General features: G+C 34.8%; 1 protein-coding gene across 5 annotated transcripts in view; it reads right to left on the minus strand.

Annotated features, from left to right (window-relative positions):
• Positions 1-441: 441 nt before the first annotated feature.
• znf536 (zinc finger protein 536) overlaps positions 442-23,836 on the minus strand; it is a 172,155-nt gene continuing 148,760 nt past the window's right edge. For 4 of the 5 annotated variants that reach the window (XM_015368638.2, XM_006641441.3, XM_015368639.2 and 1 more), the window contains one exon: positions 442-3,396. In XM_015368638.2, coding sequence (XP_015224124.1) covers positions 3,164-3,396 — 233 coding nt within the window. In that variant the 3' untranslated portion in view covers positions 442-3,163. Of the gene's footprint in view, positions 3,397-15,027; positions 17,380-23,836 lie in introns of those variants that run through there. The other variant, XM_015368643.2, reaches the window with a different exon arrangement.

Genomic DNA, 23,836 nt, shown 5'->3' on the forward strand with positions numbered 1-23,836 from the left:
ACATTTGTAATCACCAATTACGTTTTTTTTTATTTTCTCCTGCTAATTTGGAGTATCCATATTGTTAATCCACTGTGACGTGCACTAGCCTGAGAGATTGAGGGTCAAACACTGGTAGCTCTACATAGTGATGCAGCTCTCACATACCTGGTGGGTCTCAGGGGTTGCTCTGACATGCTAATCAGAATACCCTGGTCATCTTCAACACCCCCTCCCCATGCTCAGTGGTGTTTGGCGATCTGCTTAATCATTGAATGTAATTACCTCTGCTAACCTGGTCACCTACTGTAGCAATCATGACATTACCCAGACTTCAGTCAAAGTGGAGAGCATAGGGTTGCTACTGGTGTAGTCACTGAAGTGCTTAAACTCATTTTGTTTACCAAATGCCAAACACCTATGGACTGATTAACTGAAATAAGACAAACACGGTGATCCTTTTTTCAGAGGTAGAGGTTTTATTGCGTAAAACACTGGATAAAACTGTACTGCTTCAAAGACATTTTAACTTCTAACAGCAGAAAGAAAACAGTCATTGCTGAAAAAAACAACTTTTAATACCTCTATACCAGAATAAAGTTCTGTCAACAGATGTATAATAATAAATAATGACCAAGAATAATCCTTAAATACAAAGTCATCTACTTGTTATAAGCATAGCAACAAAATCCTCTACTCTACTGTTCTCAGATCTCCTCCAAGATAGAAATATTCTTCATGTAGGAATGTAGACAGTATTATGACCAGTATCACAGACTACAGAAGTTACAGAGAAAAAATTTGACATGTTTAGATTTTGAGAAGCATGATGATATTCAGAATCTGACAATGCATCACCGCGTCTGTCACTTGTTTGGATTATGATTTACAAATATTTTGGAAAAAGGGGGGGCTTACGTCAGAGGTGGGGAAGGCAGGGACAGTAGCACCGGACCATATGGAATCAACGAACACTTCACAAAGAACGGGAAATGTTTCCAGTGTCACAAACAGAATTATTGCCTGTCATATCTGAAAATGCTCAAAAGACACAGAGGAATACTGAAAAAGCTCAAAAAGTGCGAGAAATGGAATGTGTTTTTTTCTTTTTTTTAAACTTTTTTACATTTTTTTCATTTTGTCTAAGATACTGAAGGCGGCGCACACACACACGAAAAAGCAAGCGACTGACACAGTCACCAAACACAGTAGTGCAGTTAAAATCCTAAAGCTTACTACAGTCATAAAGTACTTTTAATAACATTTCGATCCCTCGGACGGGCTCGTAGAAACAGTTGCATTAAGTTTATCAACTTGATTTAAGTAAGGCAGTGAGAACTATACTAAAAAAACAAAACAATAAAAGCAGCTTGCGTTATGCCACATGGGTCTTAATTACAAAGTGACCTCATTTAAACTGTAACTTTAATCTGATGATATCCTTTTTACCAGCATATGCAAACCTTTTTTTTCTCCTTAGCCTGAGATTTTCCTTCTATAATCTCAGGGTTATGCTTAGAATTTTATTTACATTGATTGCAGTTTAGTATTTTTGTAAACTGCTTTAGGCAGAGATGAAAATTTTAAGGCCCAGGGGTTTTAGTGTATGCTCCCAGCCTGAATGGGAAGATATTGACTTTTTTAAAGTCTGGATTATTTTTTTTTCAGAAGACATGAATAGTTTTCAACCACTGCAATAAAAAGCACCTTTTTTTTCTTTTTTTGCCTTTAACAAGAGGAAGTACATTAAAAGGCAACATACTTTTTACTGCTTTTTTTCAAGCTGATTTCATAGGATCTAAACCTTTTATTTTAATATTTCCAGAACAAAATTAAAACAAAACCAAAAATGGAAGAAAGCAAAAACAAAAAGTGTTTATTACATCCTCTCAAAAAGCTTCCTATATGAAAATGAACATAAATTTGGAAATCCAAATTGTACAAAAGCTAAAATTTGTAAAAAATATAGAACAAATTTATGTTTTACAAAAACAAAGAAGAATTAGGTAATACACACGTTTATATTAGAGACAAAGAGCAGGAAACATTTTTTTCATTTTTTCTCTTTTTTAGCTACTTTATAAGAGCTTAGGAAGATAGTCCTGCATTGTGTCTTTATCACTTAAGAAAGTGACAAACAGAAAACTGACCATGTTCAGGGAAATTCCTTCATTCGAATATGGAGCAAAACTCTTGCTATGAAAGAAACATTCTACGTCTCCCTAGTGCCTCTGAGAACCAAGGCTAGCTAGTTTCAGTACTATACAATGCTTATGTACACTGCTACTACATTTTTAAGGAACAGCAAAAACCTACTTCATCGTTATCAAACAAAAGGGAAAAGTAAAAATATCTTTCCCTCTCAATACTGCAAATTGATCACCAGAAAAAAAGAACTGTTTAAATCTGCATGGGCATCTGTGCAGATTAATGGATTCTTACAATATGCAATTCGTTTACCTATGATCTTTTTAAAGAGAAAGCAAATGTAATATCCAGGTCCTGCTCAACACAGGTCAGTACTGACCCTTTGCTTATAGGCCAGTCTAGAGTTTCTCTTATAGTGCAGTTGCGACACCGGCTGAATTGATTTCTTCTGCTATGACAGCTCCAGTCAGGCTGGCACCATGGCAGTCTACTAGTACATCTCATTACTATGCTAGGCAAATGACAGCAGCTGGTGTCATGTTATAAAGGTGTTTTCAACGCTGAAAACACAGCCCCTCGATCTTCTAGGCATCGCTAAATCGTTTATACGTATCGTTTTTCTGGTAAAAGCATTATTTTTGGGACAAAAATCACTTTAAAGATTTAATGTCCTTCTTTTTTTTAAAATAACAAGTTAATTTCCTGTCACTATATTTTATATAACTTAAAAAAACGCCTTTTTTTTTTTTACTTCTTTTCCCACGTGCCATTTTCAACAGTACTTTTGCAAAACACTGGGCGGCCATTTTGGAGGGCTCCCCCTTGGATGTTACAGTTCGGTTGTATTAATATATTTTGTTTAGCTGCTTTTTTAAACGTGGAATATTCTTAAAAAGTGTTTGGAATGTGAGTTACATTTTTAATCTCCACACCCACCCTCACCACCCTCCTTTAATGCCTGTGGGAAATCTTCGTCGTAGTTGTTGGTGTTGTTGTTGCAGTGGATGCTGTAGTGGAAGTGTTGTTGTGCTGTTTTTTACTCCTGGACTCCGGCCTCTGGCGCAGATTCTCCCGCACTTCCGGGCGTCATGGCGTTCGCGTCTTCCGAATTCCCGGACGTGTCTGAGTCGACTCTGGATCGCTTGAATCGCCGGTCGGGGTACTGGCTGTTGTCAAAAGGCATGCGATGAACACACAGCACATGGGTCTTCAAGTTTCCCTTCTGGGAGGCACTGTATGGGCAGTATCTGCACTGGAACGGCCTCTGACCTGCAGAAAATAAACAAACAGAAACAATTAAATCACGGATTCGAAACCAACACATGCTTAATAACAGACTTAAACACCCAATCAGATGTTTGCATTAAATACTGTACATACAGTATTAAAACTTTAAAACTTTATGGATTCTGCTTTACTTTTAATTTTTATGTAACTCTTTAAATCTTTATATTTAAACTTCATTTCCGTAATCTATTTTAGCCATCTTTGTTTCTGAGAACCAAATAATAAGACTTCTGTCCCTGTTTTAACTGCACAACCATTTGAAACTTTTAATATCGCCAGACGACTCAGATTAAACTGAAACAGTGTTGCAGTCAACTGCTTTATCAGGAATACACAGTTGTATTTCATTAGCAGAACTGTTGAAGTACATCACATATACCTAATCCCATCTAATGGTGATTAAAATACGTCCAACTTGCAATATAACTTTGAGGGACACCACATATAACATTACTTATTTCGTACAAACTCTACCAAAGAAACAAGATTTGTTAGATGTCCACAACAGGTCCACATATTTTTTAAATCAATTATCCCCTTTTACTTACAGTAGTTTGCACAATATTCATGTGACCATATTTTTAAATCTTGATTAGGCATTTGAGTCTACAGTATACTCACAGGTAAGTCATTTGCCACTTTAACTAGATCATTCTCTGTTCTATGACTGTAAACAAAGCATGAGTGAAATGCCCTTCTCCAAAAGATCTTTTCTATCTAGAAAACTTTGTTTGACTATTGAGTTTTCAAGAACCTTTCCAGCAAGTCTAAAATATATTTGATATACTGTACATTTAGCTAGAGCCCTTACTAGGGCAGTTTTAAAAGGAGCTGGAATTATCCCTGTTGGCAGACAACTATTAATTAAATGAGGACCATCACTGCACAAGTCACTAAACTTTCCCTTCAAAAAAGCCAAAGGCTTTTTATTAGCCTTTGGCTCCCAACAAAAAGTCATAGATTTCATCTCCCCCTGTTTCTATTTCTTTAGAAATAGTCCAAAAATCTTCACAATATTAACTAAGACCTTAGTTACCATGACAGAAAATGGTTTAAATATTGGTACGGATTTGATAAAAGAAAAAAACAACAGCAAGATTTTAAGATATCAACCATGAAACATCGAACAAAATGAATTCATGTTTATTGTGTGTGGAAAAACTGACTTTATATTGGTTGATGCTACAGTAAATGCACCTTTCGCTAGTATTAATTTCTCTGGAGCTTTACAAAATTACAATGTCTGCACAGGGCACATACAGACAGAACACAAAAGGGATTGTTACAAGTTTTAGGTTTAAAATGTTCCAGTTGTCTGAATTTTTAGATAAGCGAGGCAAATACACACAATAGAAGCATTTTATTCATGTGCGGTTTAATTTCACAGTCTTTTACATTATGTTAAATCTAAGAAGCTGATTTTCTTATCCCATTTTACACTTAAGAGAATGAATGTACCCCAACAAGTCAGCTTTACTGCACTGTTTAAAGTAAATACAGAATGGGTTCATTTGTATTGTCATTGTACAGTACAGCTGAGGTAAAGAGCACATTCATTTTTAATTCTGCATGAATAATATATAAATATGTACACAGGCTAGGGTCAGGCGGAGTAAGGAAAGAACAAGTGCCACATTGTTTACAAGAGATGAACTAGAAGGAAAATAAATGCTTCCACTCTGTACTTCTACTATGTTTATGAACAAACAAATTACTTGATATTAATGGAACCTAGGTTTCTACATTCAGCTGTAATAGTGCATCGGGTTATTGTGAAAAGATATCTTATTAAAAATTCAGTTGTGTTCTTATACCAAATTGCAAAACAGCGTGAGGTTATAGAAAAGACAGAAGCAAAAGCTCATTCTGTTGGAATCCTATAAGTGCTCATGGCAAGAACTGCCAGACCTACATTAGCCACCATTTTAAAAGTAGAGTATCATTTTTAGTGCGTTCTTTCAAATGAAATAAACTAGAAGGGGCAATATGGATGGGATTTTTACAGTTATTATGGTTGCATATACAATATATAAAGAAAGTTGATAACCAAAAATCCACTTTTATCACTTTCCAAGAAAGAACAAAGCACAGAATAAGCATAATCACTTTCTGATTATGAATATCTTCTGAAGGATATGAATAGCAATTAAACACATTAAAGAGAAATTTACATTAAGGGACAATTTGGGTGTTTGTGTGGAGGGTATTTTAATGTTGCACTAGAATATTTTATGAAAAGCTATGAATCAGCTGATCAAGCAAAACGTGTCAAATAGCATCCCGATAAGAGACTAAAACCAAAGCTGGGTAAAACAAAAGGTAAACCTGGTTTTTCAAAAAATTCCAAATGTATGCAAAAAAATGGAGAAAAACCAACAAGACATTGTAGCTTGCTCTCTGTTAAAACCCCTTAAAAAAGGCAAATACCAACAAAAACAAAATCCTTTTTCTCCTATTCCGCAACGCCTTCTTAAAATGAAAGGTGTCAGATTTAGCTTTTTGTTCTTGGCGTGATTCTAAATGTATGGCTGAGGAATGACAGATGTCGGCAACCAGCTGCAATGAAGCATGCTAAAGTTTCCGTCTAATCCACTTACTTCACTGCAGTCACATAAACCAAAACAAATGGGCAGCGTCTTACATTATACAAAACATGCCAACATTACTCTGTTGGATAATGTAGCTGATACTCCATATTTTTTTATAATTTCTTCCAGCACAATAGAGGCACATCTCTCTTATTCAACAAATGCTTTTCTCAGAAAGGACATCAATCCTTCCAATTCTGTTTTGTACTGCCACCTCAATCCAGTTTTATTTATTTGTGCATAGTTTAGGAAATGACGTGGCCTCTGGCATTAGGCCTACTGATGGTAAATATAGAGCACTTATTTTGTTTTGATGCCAACATTTTGAAAAGTGGCATTTAATGATGGTGGTGATATTTTTTAGAATATTCTGTGTCTTGTTTAAAGCTAGCTAATAGCTATGAAGATGAACAACAATGGCAAAAAAAGAAGAAAAATTATTAGTTCCATTGTCTTTTATGAGGCACTTGGCTAATTAACCCATGAAGGCCTTGTGTAAAGAGATCAGAGGTCTGGGAAAATTGCAAAGAATATAGCGTTACTTCCTCAAAAAGCCTAATACCCCTACAGCTTGTACAGCCACAACCTTTTAAACTCTCCCTGCTCCAAGCCTTGTAAAAGAAAGGAAAGGACACAAAGTCATGTGGCTCTCTCTCTCTCTCGCCAGCAGTCCACAACAGCTGTGAAGCATTCTTTCAGCATACATTTCTGAAAAAAGATGTGGTGGATGTTGCCTGTGGCAAAGCAGAGTACAGTTTCTAGCCCTTTAGGCTAAAACAATAAGCGCAACTCTAAAGATCTCCTCACCCACCCCACCTCTCCTCTTCTCTCACTGGTCTAACTTCCCACTGTAGAAAACCACTGAAATAACCTCGTACTGTTTCCCCCTGGTGTCTCACAAGCAGTGCTGCTTTGGCAGGGAATCAAAATTACTCTTATATAAATTCCATCTGATGCCAGAGCTACCATCTGTGAGTGAAAGAGCTTCACCTACGTCTGCCGGCAAAAGACACTCTCCCTGAGACAAGGGAGTAAGGAGAGAAAGAGAGGGAGAAAGAGAGAGAGCGAGAGAGGGGGAGAAAAAAATTGATTAATTTGCAGAATGCTTGTGATTTGCTCATATATTATTATAACTGCTCATCAGCACATGACAAATTCCCAGCACTGTGCGCACGAACCCGCTTGGTTTCAGCAGTTTTTTTGTGTGCTGGCACCTGACAGACTGCAGAGCCACTAATGACTTTCAGATGCTTACAAATAGTAATTCTATCTTCAGAATAAGAGGAAAAAGCTGTAGGAAAAAAAGCAGTTAGTCTGTTTAATTTCCGTCCATGTATTATTTTGGATTAACCCCTGGCAAGCTGTTTGCTTTTAGGAAAGAACAAGAGAAGAATAGCAGTATGGAGTTCATCATACAGGATTTCCAAAAGATTCTCGCTGTTATGACGCTGCAGGGGAAACTTGCATTTAAAACTAGTGGTGGTCATTCAAAAATCAGCGCAAATAACTGCCTGTTTAACAACTGATCAAAAAACATTCTACAAATAAATTAAGGATTAGTCTTGCTAATAGGGTAAAATGGGATTGTGGAGTCTTTATACTATGTGGTCTGATTAGAATCCTAAACCATGTTTTGAAGCCTTATAAAAAAAAACACCTTGCATTTAGCTCTTGAAAGAACAATTCATAGTCTCTGAAGAAAAAAAACACACAGAAGGTGTAAGCAATAAAATGTGATGCACCATCTGTCCACGAATAATAACCTGGAAGTTCTGAAGACTTAGAGATTACTCAGCAAACAACATGTCCAAACAGCATATTCCCCCTTGAATATTAGTATGCACTTTCACACTCTAGCTGAAACTGAGCTGATTGGATCTGGGACACAACTTGTATCATTTCAGGTATGAGGCATTCCCATTTCAAGTGAGAGCAAACAGCCAGTTTTTTTTGTCCTTGAAAACAGTTTGATCAGCGTTTTGTTATTTAGATTAAGAATTTAGCAGCCTGTCCTTTGATGTTACTGTATCCATGCGCAAATTTAAACTTCTGCAAATGTCTATTGTTAAAATGACTTTGTCAGTTGCTGGACTTTAGAAAGCTTCATTGATAAAGTCTACACTAAATTAACAATGTAACAAAAATCATTGGCCCATATCTTTAATGATATGACGCTGGCCTATTTCCTTATGTAGCCAGAAATTTATGTATTTGTGAAGTTAAGCAGACATTCAGAAGGTGAAATTATAACCTTGCACTTCCGCTCTCTTACCTATAAATATTCTCCTGCTGTACACCCCTTTACACACATCTTTTCCAGCAGCCCTCCTCCACCCCATCTTCACCCTTACAGCACTCTCCCTGGTTACAACAGACTCCCCGGTCAAGGCTGCTGTTTTCTTCCTAACAAGTACACTATTCTTTAACATTCTTCATCTCATCCTATCACAAGTAATTACAATTTGACTGAACAACTGAAATAAGAGTTGGTAGAAGTATTAAAAAATGTATTTATTTGTATTTATTTATAAATATTTATTTTACCTTGTGAAGACAAAGAAAGCCAAAAGATACACAAAGGATATGGTTCTGACTTAATTACTAGAGTATCTTATTAATAACTGTTCCAGAAGGAACTGTTAATACTCAGAGTAGTGTTTCTTCCAGTCCCTTTCATTGTAAATCACACCATGCCTAATTATGTGCATTCTCATTGTACAAGTAACAAGATGTACTCTACTTGTCTGTGTAGGTATTTATTTAGAAGGTAAAACATAGGAAGTATAACATCTACAATTCCCAGCAATATGTGTATGATTCTCTTAAGTATGTAGGCATTAGTATAAATAAAAACCAAAAACCTGTTGGTAATCAAGTTTCTCCTCATGTGAATTTACATAAATTAAAGCTGTATGTCCTAATCCGATTGCTATTAAGCGAGTTTTATGTACATGCCTTTAGTTAAATGTGTAGCCGTTTAATTATGGGATACTTTGAATTCAAAGAAATATGTGGTTTTGTTTCTGTGGTTAAGTAATAAAGGAACAGCTCCTTTACCTCTGATTGGCTGAAAGAGCCAGCACCATGTGTTAGTACAGTATATTTATCATGTGATGGATGTGATTTGACAAGTTCTTTCAGCAGGACCTACAGAAGTTGTTTGTGGTTGCAATGTTGGTCTAGGAACAAAAAGTTCTTGAACATTCATTCATTTAGTCATGTTTTTAATCCCCACAGAGCACCACAGAATTATTTACTGAGCCATGAGACTAGACTGTTAATAAATGTTATAGTTTGAATAAGCAGCACAAAAACTAATGTTTCAGGTATGCAAACAGTTTGTTTATGATACTTTTATTAAAGCAGTTCAATGACTAGATAGCAAAGATGTCCCTTCAACAATTAACCGCCTCAAATAAATTTAATAATTGCTTGGCATATTGCAAATATCACTGATAGACTTTTGTTTGAAAAAATAATGCAATTATGCAGACAGTGCAAAAAAGAACTGTCCAAACTGTTGAATACTTGTGAGGAAGATGTGTGACATACAATTAAGTTAACCATGGGAAAAAGAAAAACAAGTAGGAACAAAAGTACAAAATGTGTTGGCTCGCCAAATTATGTGCACCAGGTGCTAACCAAGGACTCAAAGCTAATTAAAGAAAAACATGCAGATCATTGTTATAATATAAACACAAGATTTCTCATGGGCTTATCAAGAAAAAAATTAAGGAAGAGAAAAGGTTTAAAATAAAATTGCAACTCGGTAGTCACAATGAACTCTAACTGCTAACTCTGCTAACATCATTGTATCTTGTACAAAAAATGCTACAATAATTATAACAATTACACATGCATAAACCCTTTCCCATTATTAGGTAGTTAAAGCTTTTTAAAAATTTCTTTCAAAGAAGGATAGACAAAGGTTATTAATCTGTATTAACCTGTTATTCCAAGAAAAATTATGTTTCTGCATTGTGTCAGAAATATCTTTATTTACTCAAACAAAAGGCATACTGTAGAAAGCAACGGGATGAATTTCTCATAAAGCTACATTTTTCTCATTTGCTAAAACAGTGAAATTGCAAAAGCATAATTTATTATTCTCCATCAGAGAGGCTTAAAAAGCCTTGATTAAAATGAAAGAAAATCTTCCATAACTTTTACAGTCCAGATTGTGGGTATACATACGACAGTGCTTTGCAATCTCTTTGCTCAGCTCTCCATTGCTGAAGGGCCTATTTGTCTGCTTTAAGTGAAATCACTCAATTCTCAAAAGTCAGTGGAGGACTTTGGAAGGGGGAGGGCTGGGAAAGGCCGCTCCAAATAAGTTCCATTAATCAAAAACCAGAGTCTAATGTAACTAATATTTTACAATTAGACGAGACAAGATGGAGCTAAAAGCCATCTATCTCTCTTACACCACATGATCATCGATTCATAATCCGAAGCCTGAGAGTCGCACAAAGATGCATTTACGAGGAAAGGAGGGGCGGGGGTGGGGGATTGGGGGGGGGGGTTGGGAGGGGGTGTTGAGCAGGAGATAATGAACATGATGAGAAAGAAGGCTGAAGGCTGAGGAAAGATGACAGAGCACCTCAATGGTGACAGATGACACAGAGCTGAGTACTGATACCTGACAGACAGCAAATGATGACTGCAGCGCTTTCCCACCACTGTGATCCTCAATTATCTCCGTGGGGCTATGAGAGCACAAAAGAAGCTCAGCCCAGCTACTTACTACCCATCACAGCCGATGCTGTCGTTTGGCTGAAGTGCCAGCCTGCTCTCCTCAGCGTGGGCACTCTTTCGTTCCTCCTCTCTATTCTTTCTGTCTTTTTTCCCACTTTATTTCATTTTCACTTTTCTTTCCATTTTCGCCCTATCAGACATTCCTAGGAACTGCGGATGCTAATGTCAGTGTTCTCGGCTGCTTCAGGTTAATACAGAAGCATTGCAATCTTATCCACAGTTTGGTGCTAATAAAATGAAAGGTTTAACAACACCAATGAATCTTTTCTTTCCTTTTTTTCATCCAGTTGTGTTGCTATTTTCCGATACTGCCACCTTCAGGCACATATCGCTTACTGTCTATTTTATTATTATTGTAGATTATTTGTGCCACAAAATGTTCCTTTAGTTTTGAGGTTTTATTTTTTTCCAGGCAGACTTGTGTGCATACATTGTATTGTGTGTGTTACACATACTGTAAGTCATTTAGAATCTTTTAAAGCACCGTATTGCAAGAACTCTTTCAAACACACAAAATCAAGTAAAGCAGTACTGCTAGTACATGTGAAATCCCCAGTTCATTTAGTCTCAAATCCAATAAGCACAAAATACAACCACATTATGTTACTGTGATTAGAACCACATAACCACATTATGTTGCATCACTAATAATTTTTCATCAAACCCTGGGCCTAACATTGTAAGCAGCTTCCTTTATATTACACAGCTAATTTTGAAAACATTTTACTGGGAACAGATACAGACCACCGTGTGCTTTTTTGCAAAGGTAAGAATTAGTTTGCACTTTGAAATAATATAGCAAGCCTGCCTAATTATGATGTTATATAATTCATTTTAGTATGCCAAATGATGTGCAACTTTTGGGGAATTGTATAAACTAATGTATAAACTTAAATATAAATTACAAGGGCAGTATTTGAGTAAAAGTAAATATGTGCTCTCTTTGTCAGTACATTGGGCAAGTTTATAAAAGCTGAGCTTGCAGTCACAGTACTTCTTCGCTGAAATACTAAAGGTGGTCTTTAGCTCCCTCTAGTGGTAATTGCAAAACATGAAGGGAAGGCCCTGCAATATGGAGGAAAAATTAAATACAGCTGAACAAATGAGCGTGAGGACAGGTTCAACTAGGGGTCACCATCTGCACGGTTACAACTGTTGGCACACTTGAACTGAGCCGCACTATCATCTTAAACACATCAACTGATGTACACATTGCCCGACAATATGGTGTGAAGAGAAAAGGCATGGATCTGGACAAAAATACATAGAGCTATAAAAACATAAATAAAAACAGCATTTAATCTAATAATGTCTGGCCATATATATATAATTTACACTGTTATATATATAATCATACAGATCAAGCACAATACATATCATTACTATGCTGCTGTCTGTTTTTTAAAATTATTATACCGTATGTGTACCATTAACGTGATTCCAAGCAATTATTTCAGTGGTGACAGTAGGCTCAGCAACATAGCCTGTTTTAAAACTTAAACCTTTCATTTCTTGCATTTAACTGAAGACACAAAGCTTTACAAAAGAACATCTTCATTCCTATCACTCACTGATGTCAAATATGTAGGTGTGCTAATGAAGCAAATTACCATGCAAATTTATACTAAACAGCACTAAATTCAATTTCAAAGTCCTCCTAATTTCATTTATAAATACCTAATACATCGTTACTCAAAGTACTATTAAATTTATGACTGCAAAAAAAGCAATGTAGTTACTTTTTCAAGATGTCGATTTATTAGGAACAGATTTGTTCATCACATGTGCTCAACATCTGGTATACTAAAGATTCTTCTTTTAAGAATTCATCATACATTAACTTCAGACATTTAGCCCGCACAAGAACAGTTTGCTTAAATTTGGGTGCATTTAAAGTGGATTTATTTTCTACAAATCTTATTAAATAATAATACAATGCTGTTAGACTAATATGTAAAATTAATAAATGTATTCACTTGTAGAAACTATATACTGTATACAGTGTATAAAAGCTTGAACATGCTGTATACTGTAGATCTTTAAAAACTGCATTATCAATTTGTATCAGTGATGCTTCTTAAACTAAGGCACTTAAAGATGACACCTTCCTAAGGTTCAAAATCTGGTTCCTTATACAGTATTCTGTACGAAATACTTTTGTTGATACAAAATACTCTTGTTGAGACTGCTTTAGTAGGTACAGAATTCAGATAGTAACATGCAATTGTTTAATTAAAGGCTGTTATGAACTGCTCATGTAAAGTGTCACATCTCTTGAATAGTAAATCTATTTGTATATGTCAATAATGGCAAGAAGACAACAAATTGGAAAAAATAGCTCAGCAAAGTTTCTCTGTGAAAATTATCATACCTAAATATCCCATTTAGGTTTTGTAAATTTGAGAAAAAACATTTTTTTTTAGTCATTAAAACCTTTAGTCACAGCAAAATAAGCTGGAAAAGGCTAGGGCATTTTCAAACAGACATACAGTAATGTTTCTACCCCAAAAGGTTTACAGTAAACATACTGTATGACTATCAAAATATATGACTAATATATGAAATATACGACTCTCAAAGTACACATGAATATATCTACAGAAATTCCATATTGTCAATAAGCTTATTAAACAAATTAAGAAGCATAAACCATAACAATCTCTTTCTGTTTCAGGAATAATTGTTTGCAATTCTACAGACAAAACCAATTACATACAGTATCAGGCGTGTGGGCACAGACAGACAGACACATGATTGATAAAAGAGAAATGCAGAGTTATTTGCCAATACTGAAATAACACTGGACTGTGTCTGACTTTAACAGGTTTTGGAATTAACAATACATTACCTCAAGGGCATAGCACTACTGTTAGGAGCACCATAACTTGTAATATTAGCTGTCATAGTCTGGGCCAGTTATGTGTTACAAAGACAGTTCTGTACCCCTCCAGCAAGTTTCTTGTATAGCACTTAACAGAGAAGTCAGGGAGGAGAGCAAAAGATACATCATTTATATTGCTCATCTTTCACAGTGTTGTAACAAGTGCTTCAACAACAACAATGAAGAAAAGTGCTCCGTTGAACACTGATCCTTCACTACACCGCTGAAATGGATTTTAACTGTAGTATCTGCCTGTGTCGATTGCCAAAGACACCATATATAATATCACAAAGATTAATGCAGAGGACACTCACAGCATGAGTGGAAACTATTGGACATAGAGCACAGTCACATTGAAGCTTGGTGAGAAACAGCAATAACAAATCCAAATCTGAATGATGTACATTAGCCATTGTTATTAAATGGTATGTTTTCTTGGTACCTCCAAATACAGAATTGTATGTCTTTTAGACTGAATTGTGTAATCTCCAGTTCTTCTGTATCTTCCTTTAACTCTCCTCCAAAAAGAAAAACAAGGATTTCTTCAACATCCCTCCATTTTACTACAGTCATCAAGCTTGGGGGTTAGATTTTGCAAGATCCAAAATGCAAAAGAAACCATATTAATGGCATTTATCATCTGAACCATCTCCCAACTATCAAAATACAGTACATGCCTGAGCACATCCAGGCAAGTTATCTAGATTTGAAAATGAGTCTTTGACCTGCAGTTAAAGCCAAGAACAGAAAATACATCTTTACTCAAAGGGTTGTGGGAGTATGGAACAAGATGCCCAGCCTGCGCTATTGAAGCCAATAACCTGATTTAATCAAATAAAATGGCTGTATGAGATCCTTGGATCAATGAAGTACTTCCAAATATGCTAGATGCGTCAAAATAGTCTCCTCTCATTCGTAAACTTTCTTATGTTCTCCAATTTGCTGAAGAATGACCTGGCAAAGCACCTGCTGATATCTAGCCACAATTTGGTTTTCAAGACTACTACACTCACAGATATCAAATATGGACTGTGGTGTCCAATAATGGTTGACAATATGTGGATTTCAAAATATTCACATGTACTGTATGTAAACTCTTTTAAAACTTTTTCTACATTTTTAATTTTATCAAATAAAGTCATATGGCCTCTGCTATCACCAGCAGGCAAATGCAAGATGGAAACTGATTCTTGAGACTTCCTTTCTGATTACAGTACTCGGTACTAAATATTTCTTCTCAAATAAAACTACCTTAAATTCAAACCAAATTTGAACAGATAAAAAAAATAATTAAAATAGTTGAGATGAACCCCTGGCTTGTTCTATAATTTGACAGACTATTCCAGAAATAAGTGTATGAGACCTCCTTTTGCATGAATAAAGACATCATTTGAATACATACTGTTTTTATTACAAGTACAGTTCAGTAGTTACAAAAACAAAAAGCATTCAATGAACTTGCACTGAAAACAAAAAAAAAAACTAAAGTCACAAGACAATTTAGAATTTAGCACTTTAATCTGTTCAGAAATATTTAGTCAATATTTCTCCAATGGAGCACAAAAACATTTTAGGGCAATTTTGGGGGTTTTAAAATTCAGTGACATGCAAGCAAAGCTATATAGGAGTTTGGACCCATTATCAGGCCAATTAAACTTCTGTATTAAACTCTGAAATTGACAATGGTCTGTATTTATTGGTATTGAGTGTATAATTCTGTTTCACCTCAGTTAGACATTGGTCTCTGACATGATACAACTTCTCAGTATTTTTTACTAATGGGTGTCATTTTATTGAGGCAGGATCACTAACAAATGATGGAAAACTTTCAAAAGGCAAACTCATGTAGTTTTTGCATATTAATGAGAACTTCATGGTAAATTTTAACATGAAATCTTCAATAAGAAATTATGTATTAGCACAGACTGTAAAAAGTAGTCAAATTCATATTAGACACACTTACAGTATTTTACCAAATAATCATTACCAGCGTAATACATAAATTCAACAGGTAAGAACTTAGCAAACTTTGTTGGGTTCACAGGATAACAAAGACTCATTTTACAATGTCAATGAACACACAAGATATTCAACTTCTCATTTTTTGGGTGCACTAGATATTTTATGATACTATCGTAGTGCAAAATACTGTTGAAAGAGGAAGTTCTGTCTATGCTATGTGTAGATATATATGGATATAGTTTTGCAGCACATGAAAAGATTGTCAGTTTTTTAATGTAGAAGGCAAAGTACAGTACTGTGAAAAATAATTAATTCTAAAGACTACAGCCAAAACAGCTAGCTTAATAGATGCAACAGTGTAGAACTGTATCTAGGGCTAGACAATAATTTTACAGTTTTTCTTGCTTTTAAACTAGTTAATACATAAAATCATTTTAGTAGTCATTTTTAAAACATTTACCTGTGGCAGAACTTTAAAAACATCAGCAACAACATTGTTCTTGAACATAACAAGATGTAAAAAAGCACAGTTGCTTTTAAGATTCTATATTTCTAGCTATTGTGAGCAGACTTACAGTATGTAAACTAGATACATCCGTTACATCTCTGCATTTTGCTTTTTCACATTCACAATGTTTTTTTTTACATTAAGTTCTTTGAGAATCTACAAATCTACATTCGAACAAACAATGGACAATATCCACATTTACTACATAAATCTACTTCCTCTTTTAGTTTTTTGTTTCTTAGTACAAAGAATTATGCAGTATCCACCAGTGATAACATTATTTTCTGCTGTTTCACAATTGGAATTGTTATTTCTGCAGCGGACTTTAGAAATATTTATGTTCTGAGGTTATGACAGCACAATGTAAATATTCATACATCCCAAGCAATGCACCATGATCCCATTTGCAGACTAGATAGTCATCTAATAACAAGTCAGTCACATGGGTCTGAACACATATTGTAGATAGGTTATGTAAATTGCAAAGGATCACTTTAACTGACCAAAATTGTGCTTACTTTTCAATCTATGTTCCATTTTAAAGATGCAGCATACAATACAATTTAATGTAGCTATTTAACACTGCACAATGTTGTGAATTGGCTAACATCTGATTACCAACATCATATAATGGGATATGTTTTAAAAATAACTGGTATAACAAAATCATGTTTTAAGGAAAATAGTTTGCTTTCATTACTCAATATGATTGTAAAAATGATATTCATAACAACTGGTGATACAGGTACTAGAGAAAAGATGTCTGACTCTGAGTACGGTAAGTGGCAAAACAGCAGATTTCACCAGGTAAAGAGCAGGAACTACCTTCAAGGAATGTAAACAGACTGCACAAATTGCATTTCTTTCAGGTGACAAAAATATTAAAATATTGTAAAATGGAAGAAACAAGGTAGGAAACCATGATATCATATCTTAAAATCATTCTGCAGACAATTCTAGAACAATGCAGCTTTATGCCCAACAATTTGTTACAGTTTTAAAGGTTCCTGAACATTCCATCCACAGAAGAAGCCGATTCAAGAAAATGGTGTTCCTTCTCTTTTTCAGTGTTTTAAAGTCATAGCCTCAGTTCATTCCTTCATGACATGGATTTTTTTCTCCAGCTGAACAGCTCACGCCGAGATGCTACTTTTCTTCTGCTTTTCATTAGTCTTTGTTAAGTGAATCCTCCTGCATTTCACTCAGAACTGCTAGGTTACATTCCTGGGGAAGATCGTTAGGCAGTTCCTCCTCTCTTAACCACTGACGAACTATAGTTTAAAGAAAAAATGGAGATTAAATCTAATTCCTGCTGAATTCAATCAATCTGACATGTGCATCAGACACAATCTAGTTTGTTCCAGTGAAAAATGTCTTGGTTTTTGTATTAGTCACTTTTCGATAGTTACTAAAACGTTTTACTTAAATAGGCTGTACATACCTAAACATTTCAAGTCTATACAAATGGCATTTTGCACTGGAAAAAATGCTGTATATGTATAACATATGCTGTCTTATTACAAAACTAAATTTCATACATATTTTTTATGTATACTGTATGTCAAAATAATGTGAAATAGATTATGGCATACAATTATCATAGTAATTATCAACAAACACTGATAAAAACTAATGGCAACTAGGAAAAAAAAAATTTCAGCCTTCTTTTCCAAGCAAGTTTGTTTGCTAAAGTGTAAATCAGTTCTAAAATAATTCAGATGCTATGTGCAGTTTTATAAAAGAAAGAATGTTCACAATATTAATCATATACAGATCTACAGTTTAATCAATTAAGTAAAGCCATTGCATATATTGAAATGACATAAAATGACAAATACAATTACTAAATAAAATAAAATTAAAATACTAAACATATTTATTTTAGCACCATCCATCTAGACATATTCTAAACTATTTTCCAAATTCAGGGCCACAAGCAAAGTAGTTTTAGCATGGTCTTCTTAAACTGTGCAGTACAATAGTGCATATGAGAGTCAATATGAAAGAGAAAAGTAGCAAACGAAAATCGTTTGGATTTCCTGAACTGGAAAAGAGCTCACCCGTCTTCTTAAACTGTGCAGTACAATAGTGCATATGAGAGTCAATATGAAAGAGAAAAGTAGCAAACGAAAATCGTTTGGATTTCCTGAACTGGAAAAGAGCTCATCCTCATTTCCTTTCCTAAAACATTATTAGTACTGAACGTGATTCCCTTCTCTCCCTCACTTACATCGTTTTGAATCCCACCTCCACCCCTCGTCACTCTGTATGGGGGTCCCAGCCTCCTCAACCTGTGGCCAGGAGGTCAGCCCTCACCCAAGCCAGTTAGGCCACATTTTCCCCAAACACTTCATAACCTTTCAGTACACTTAATTCTTGGGTGTTGATATTCCTAGTGAAGTCTAGATCAGATTTTAAAAATCAAACCATTTACCAATTGCAAATGTTTTCCAGAAGCTTCTTCTTTGTATCTAACTGATTCCCACCATTTAATACCATAGAGTATTAGGTTTGTAATGCACAATTAACAATTAGATTAAAGCAAAGTTCAGTAGTCTAAGAGCTTTTTTTACAGTATATGCAATTAGCCTTACTAAAAGTATATGAAGGGCACTAAAAGAGAGTATTTTATCTTAACATTTCTACAGAACAGTTTGTTAGATACAATCTTTACACTGTAGTAGTCCACATACTGTACTTGCTGTTCTGTAATAAAGCCCTTTGTAGAAAATAGAAGGAACATTACAGGTTGGACACTAGGTGGAGCAATGAGCCTCATTGACTAAAACCACTTCATACAAGATGCTGTGAAGACGCACAAAAGATAATTAAACAAATATATTCCTTGGTGTTTCAAACCCAAAGCTTGTAGTTTCCCGTATCAGTGCGCTTTGCACACAAAGTCAAGACATGCTGTTTAATGTTATAATGTTATGATAAATTATAATACAATTGTAAATGTATTCCTTATTAAAAACATCTTGATCCGTTAAATATACTGTAATTATGCAAACATGGGAGCTCATGCTAAAAAAGCACAGCCCACTTCCTTAATTTAAAAAAAATGAAATACATTTTAAAAAATAAAAGAAGTGACAAACTGAACCATATATTTGCTTTTCACTGATCATTAAATAAGCAACCTACAGTAGAATGTTATTACTTGATCCTGTGTCTCCTTTCCCCTATTGACTGCCAAAGCAATTGAGAGGTGTTTCGATAGGTTCTTTTGTGTTGTTGCATATTGGGCTTATACAGTATACAGTATTTGCTAAAGTTCCAAAGAACTTTATACTGTTTTAGTATGCTACCGATGTATACCATTTTAATTGGACTGATTGCTTTATTAAGTGCTAGAAATCTTAAGAAACTATTTCAGCTTGTCAGAAAATAAATTAAATGGTACTGAAATATTAAAACATTTGAAATACAATTCTCCCTATTTCTATGGTGGTTTGGGAATGCTTCTATTTGATATGCTTCCTTTTCTCCCGATAATGTAATTGACATTGAGCAACAGGAATGACAGTGTGGGGAATGGTGCTATACCAGATAAAATGATTGATTGATTGTCAGCTGAATCCAGCAACAACCACCCTTCTCAAGCTTAATTTAAAATCACTGTGCAGTGGTAGGATATCTCCAGATGGAAGTTTAAAATTTAGATAAGGTGAACATGCATGCTATTACTTATTGCTATGCTATTGCAATAAGGAAAGCGTTTACTGATAATTTGGCTTTAACCCATTTGGTTTGAGGGTCAACCACCTGGCTATATAGATGAGGAAGACAGAACTCCTCCCACACCCGCAATTAACCAAAAGGTTACTGCATTAGTAGTGGATTGCTGGGGATGATGGAAGGGTATTAGACTGACAAAAATCTAAAAGCCTATACTTATACCCTATTGACATAATTATTGGCAACAGTCTCTTTGAACTCTAAGTTCTAAGTATCCTAAGTACATCTTCACTCTTAAATGGCATTAGTTGCATTTTCTTTCTGCAAGAAGACTTTCCAATACATGTGTGCATATTCATTATATATACTGTATATATTTTTATTAATAATTTCAATTCATTATAAAACTGTCTGATACATATTTTCAACGGTTTACCCCTTTAAAATGAAATTACTCTTCAATTTTATGCAACTTAATTGCAGCACATCACATACTGTATATTACCTAGTTCCTATCTACACAACTTCTATATCAACTACTAATTTTAAATTTAAATTAGTCATTGAATAAAGTGTTAGAAGAAATGTATTTTATGTGAGATGAGTAAATTGAACAAAGTATAGAAATAAATTAGTTTTTTTTTATTTAAGCCTTGGACTCCCTCTGCTGGCAAATAATGTGAAACCAAGCATTTGTTTCAGCAGTGACTATCCTTATGACACTGTTTAAAATTCTTTTTAAAAAATGAATCCTAAAACATTAGGAAAAGCCCAATCTAAAGCAAGATCATCATAGACAATCAAAAGGGGAATTTTCTTATACTATATTTTACAATAATGTGTTTTAGAAAGACTACAAAAGTTAGGTAAAAATAGCCAAACCAATTACAATAAATTATTTCCTCACATTCATGACCCGATTGCCTATTTCTCACCCGGCTACCTGTTCTCAAAAATACCTACACTTTGTTAAATATAGTAGAACCTCAATGAGAGTATTTAGACTCGGATTCACTCATTTAAGTTGCATTTTGCTTCAGCGGTTAAATTGGATCAATATCCAATGATTAATTTTGACTTCAACGGTAGTAGACTTATGATTCAATACAACTCAGTACACTTTTATGAAGCACATTCTGATAACTGAATTTAGACTAATGGAAGAAAAAGGAAATATGAAAATGTAACACCCAAACCACAGATTGTGATATCAAAATAAAAACGGTTTCTTTTTTTTTTTTTAGAATGCAAAGATGCAATCCTTTTGCACAGCTTGTGTTACAAAATAAACCATCACTCACACTACCTTTTAGGGCTTTGTACTTTAACAGACATCCGGAAACATGAAAAAAAAATGAAAAATGTTGTTTTTGGCAAGGTAATATGTATTGTACAGGCAGTATTTATAAATATGTAAATATGAGAAGTGCACATGGCCTGAACACAGGGAAGTGCACTTAAAAATATTTTTAGAAGGTTTTAATGAATACAGGATGTTTATGAATACCATGGCTCCGATTCACAAGAATTCCCCTCAAAGCAGAATTCGCAAAAGCCAGCTTGCTGAATATTTCTGTTAAAATTCGCAGTATAATGTGTGTTGTGGTTTATGGTGAAATTTCTTATAAATCGAAGACAACCTTATTGAAGTGCATGGAAAGAACTACAAATGCAAAGTGTGGTGGAAAATTTTACTGGAGCTGTCCCAGGGGTGGTCTACATGTGCCACAAAGATTTTGTTTAAAGGTTTATTGTATAATATGTAATAGCTTAAGGTAGGACTTGCAAATTGCATAATCAAGAAAAGTGTTGGAAAGTCAATAGTTTCAGAAGTAAATACATACTGTTTGTTCACTAACTTCAATTTTTTTAATGCCAGCTTTTAACACTGTAGATCAATTAAAAAAAAACGTTTTAATATGTGCCATGCATGATGTTGAATACTGAACTTTTAAAAATATTTAAAAACGCTGGCTCAGATTCTTAGATGCCACCAAGTTTACTCTTTTATCCAGTAAAACGTGAAGGGCATATCTGACTTTTGAAAGTCACTGTCCCATGCTTAGAAGAACACAGAACTCAGAGCGAGCATTGCAGGCTTTACGGATATAATTTGTGCCTCTTACAAGACCAAAAGAAAACCCTTCAGAGTCTATCTGTAAATTATATGACTAAATGAATATTATCATTTTGATTCATAGTGTAAATGGAGGGAGGGAGATTGCAATGTTTAACAAAAATGCTTAGATATTAAGAGAATATGACCTTGATATGAATCTGAGTTATACAGGGCTAGCTATATCTTGTATACAGTATATGACAATGAACCTCCCCCATCCTTGAACTCAAAGTCTGACAGGTTCAGCTTTTTTTTTACTGGAGCTTGACCTTCTGACACTTTCACAACCTTGCCTTCACAAACAGGGAAGGTAGCAGCCAACTCTCCTAGGCTGGAGCCCTTTGCTTGAAGAAGTTACTTCAATCATTCTTTTTGAGCTGCTAATGAATAGTTCATCTCTCATGCCAAGCCTTGCCTCGTCTCCTCTTAAACCTTTACTCATTATTTGTTCAGTCTTTTTCCCACAGCCTAGACAGCCTGTCATGACAGCTTAAATAAAACACTGAATTAATGGTAGGAAATGGCATTCGATTTCCATTTGATCTCCTAATAATTTCTGCTGAAATGATAATTAGTACAAGCTGTATAAAAAATACAAGGAAAAATACATTTCAGTCACTACAAGGTATTATCTTTGTCGATATATTCAGAATCAACAAATACATTTTTAAAATATCCCCCCCATCTGTTGGCGACTCCAGTTCACAATTCTTTTCAGCTGACATAATCCAGATTGATTCGTTCAGCAGATAAAATTCAGGCCACTTCTGCCCTTTATAGGAGGAACATAATACCAGTCTTTATTCAGTAACAATGTAACATAATGGGATTGGAATGTGCAAAATGACTGCATCTTAAATTACTGTGACACACAAGGGCCCAACACAAGCTGTGGTTTAATGTAAAAAATCATTAAGCACAGATTACTAAAGTGCTCCTGCATTAACAAGGTCAAACCAAGGCTGTTTAAAGATTTAAAAAAAGGCATAGATTTTGCTATCGCAAGGTCGGTGTGCTCTTATTTTATTTAAAAATAAAGAGTTTGTTCCTGCCTTTTTGTAATAGCAATAAAAAGATGAGCTCTGAGTTTGTATGATAGTGTTATAATCAAGATGAGGTAATTTAGCCCAACAATACTTGTTTGGTTTCAAATAATTTCTTTTACAATGTTATCCCCATCTCTTCCTTTTCTCTACAGAGCAATTTCAAATAAGATTTATAAATCTTGCTTTGTAGTGTGAGTGTGTATGAGTGGTGGGGGGCTACACTACTTACAGACAAATAGTAAATATACATCATGCAGGTAACCTTAGATTTTGAATTTAGGAAAATACAAACTGAAGCAATAACCAAAAGGCCTTACACGCATGTCTTGTATTAATTGTTGGTATTAATCTTATAGTCCTCTATTCCCCAAAGTGGGCCTTATTATTCACACATGCATTTCACAACTATCTAGTTACTAATTTTGTAACACATCAGCTTGCAGTGAGATGTGGTGCTTGACAATGCTGAAAGTCTGTCAACCTTGGATATTATTTCCTCAGTGGAAACAATACTGTCAGTTTAGAATAATATGAAAGGCAGCAGAATGGGCCTTTCATGCCTTACTGGAATGTGTCACTGCAGAAGTAAGATTTAATAAAACCAGAGAAACAAGGTAGTGTAGGCACATTTTTGACAAAGTGCTTTGTCCACTGAATAAAGGACCAGTGCTGAAATGTGCACTGCTCTATGATTTTATGAGTTTATGATTGGAGCTAACAAATGTTATATCATATAAGAAAAGAAAGTCTTCAGACAATTTCAGGTATTGGCCATGTATCTTATCTGTCTGTGCTTTCTTCTACAGCTTTTACAGTGTTCTGATTGCAAAAATCTCTACGTGCCTGCAATACTGCGTATGACCAACTATGTGTTTGATTGAA

This window comes from Lepisosteus oculatus, chromosome 20 (genome assembly GCF_040954835.1).
Source record: "Lepisosteus oculatus isolate fLepOcu1 chromosome 20, fLepOcu1.hap2, whole genome shotgun sequence".
NCBI lineage: Eukaryota > Metazoa > Chordata > Actinopteri > Semionotiformes > Lepisosteidae > Lepisosteus > Lepisosteus oculatus.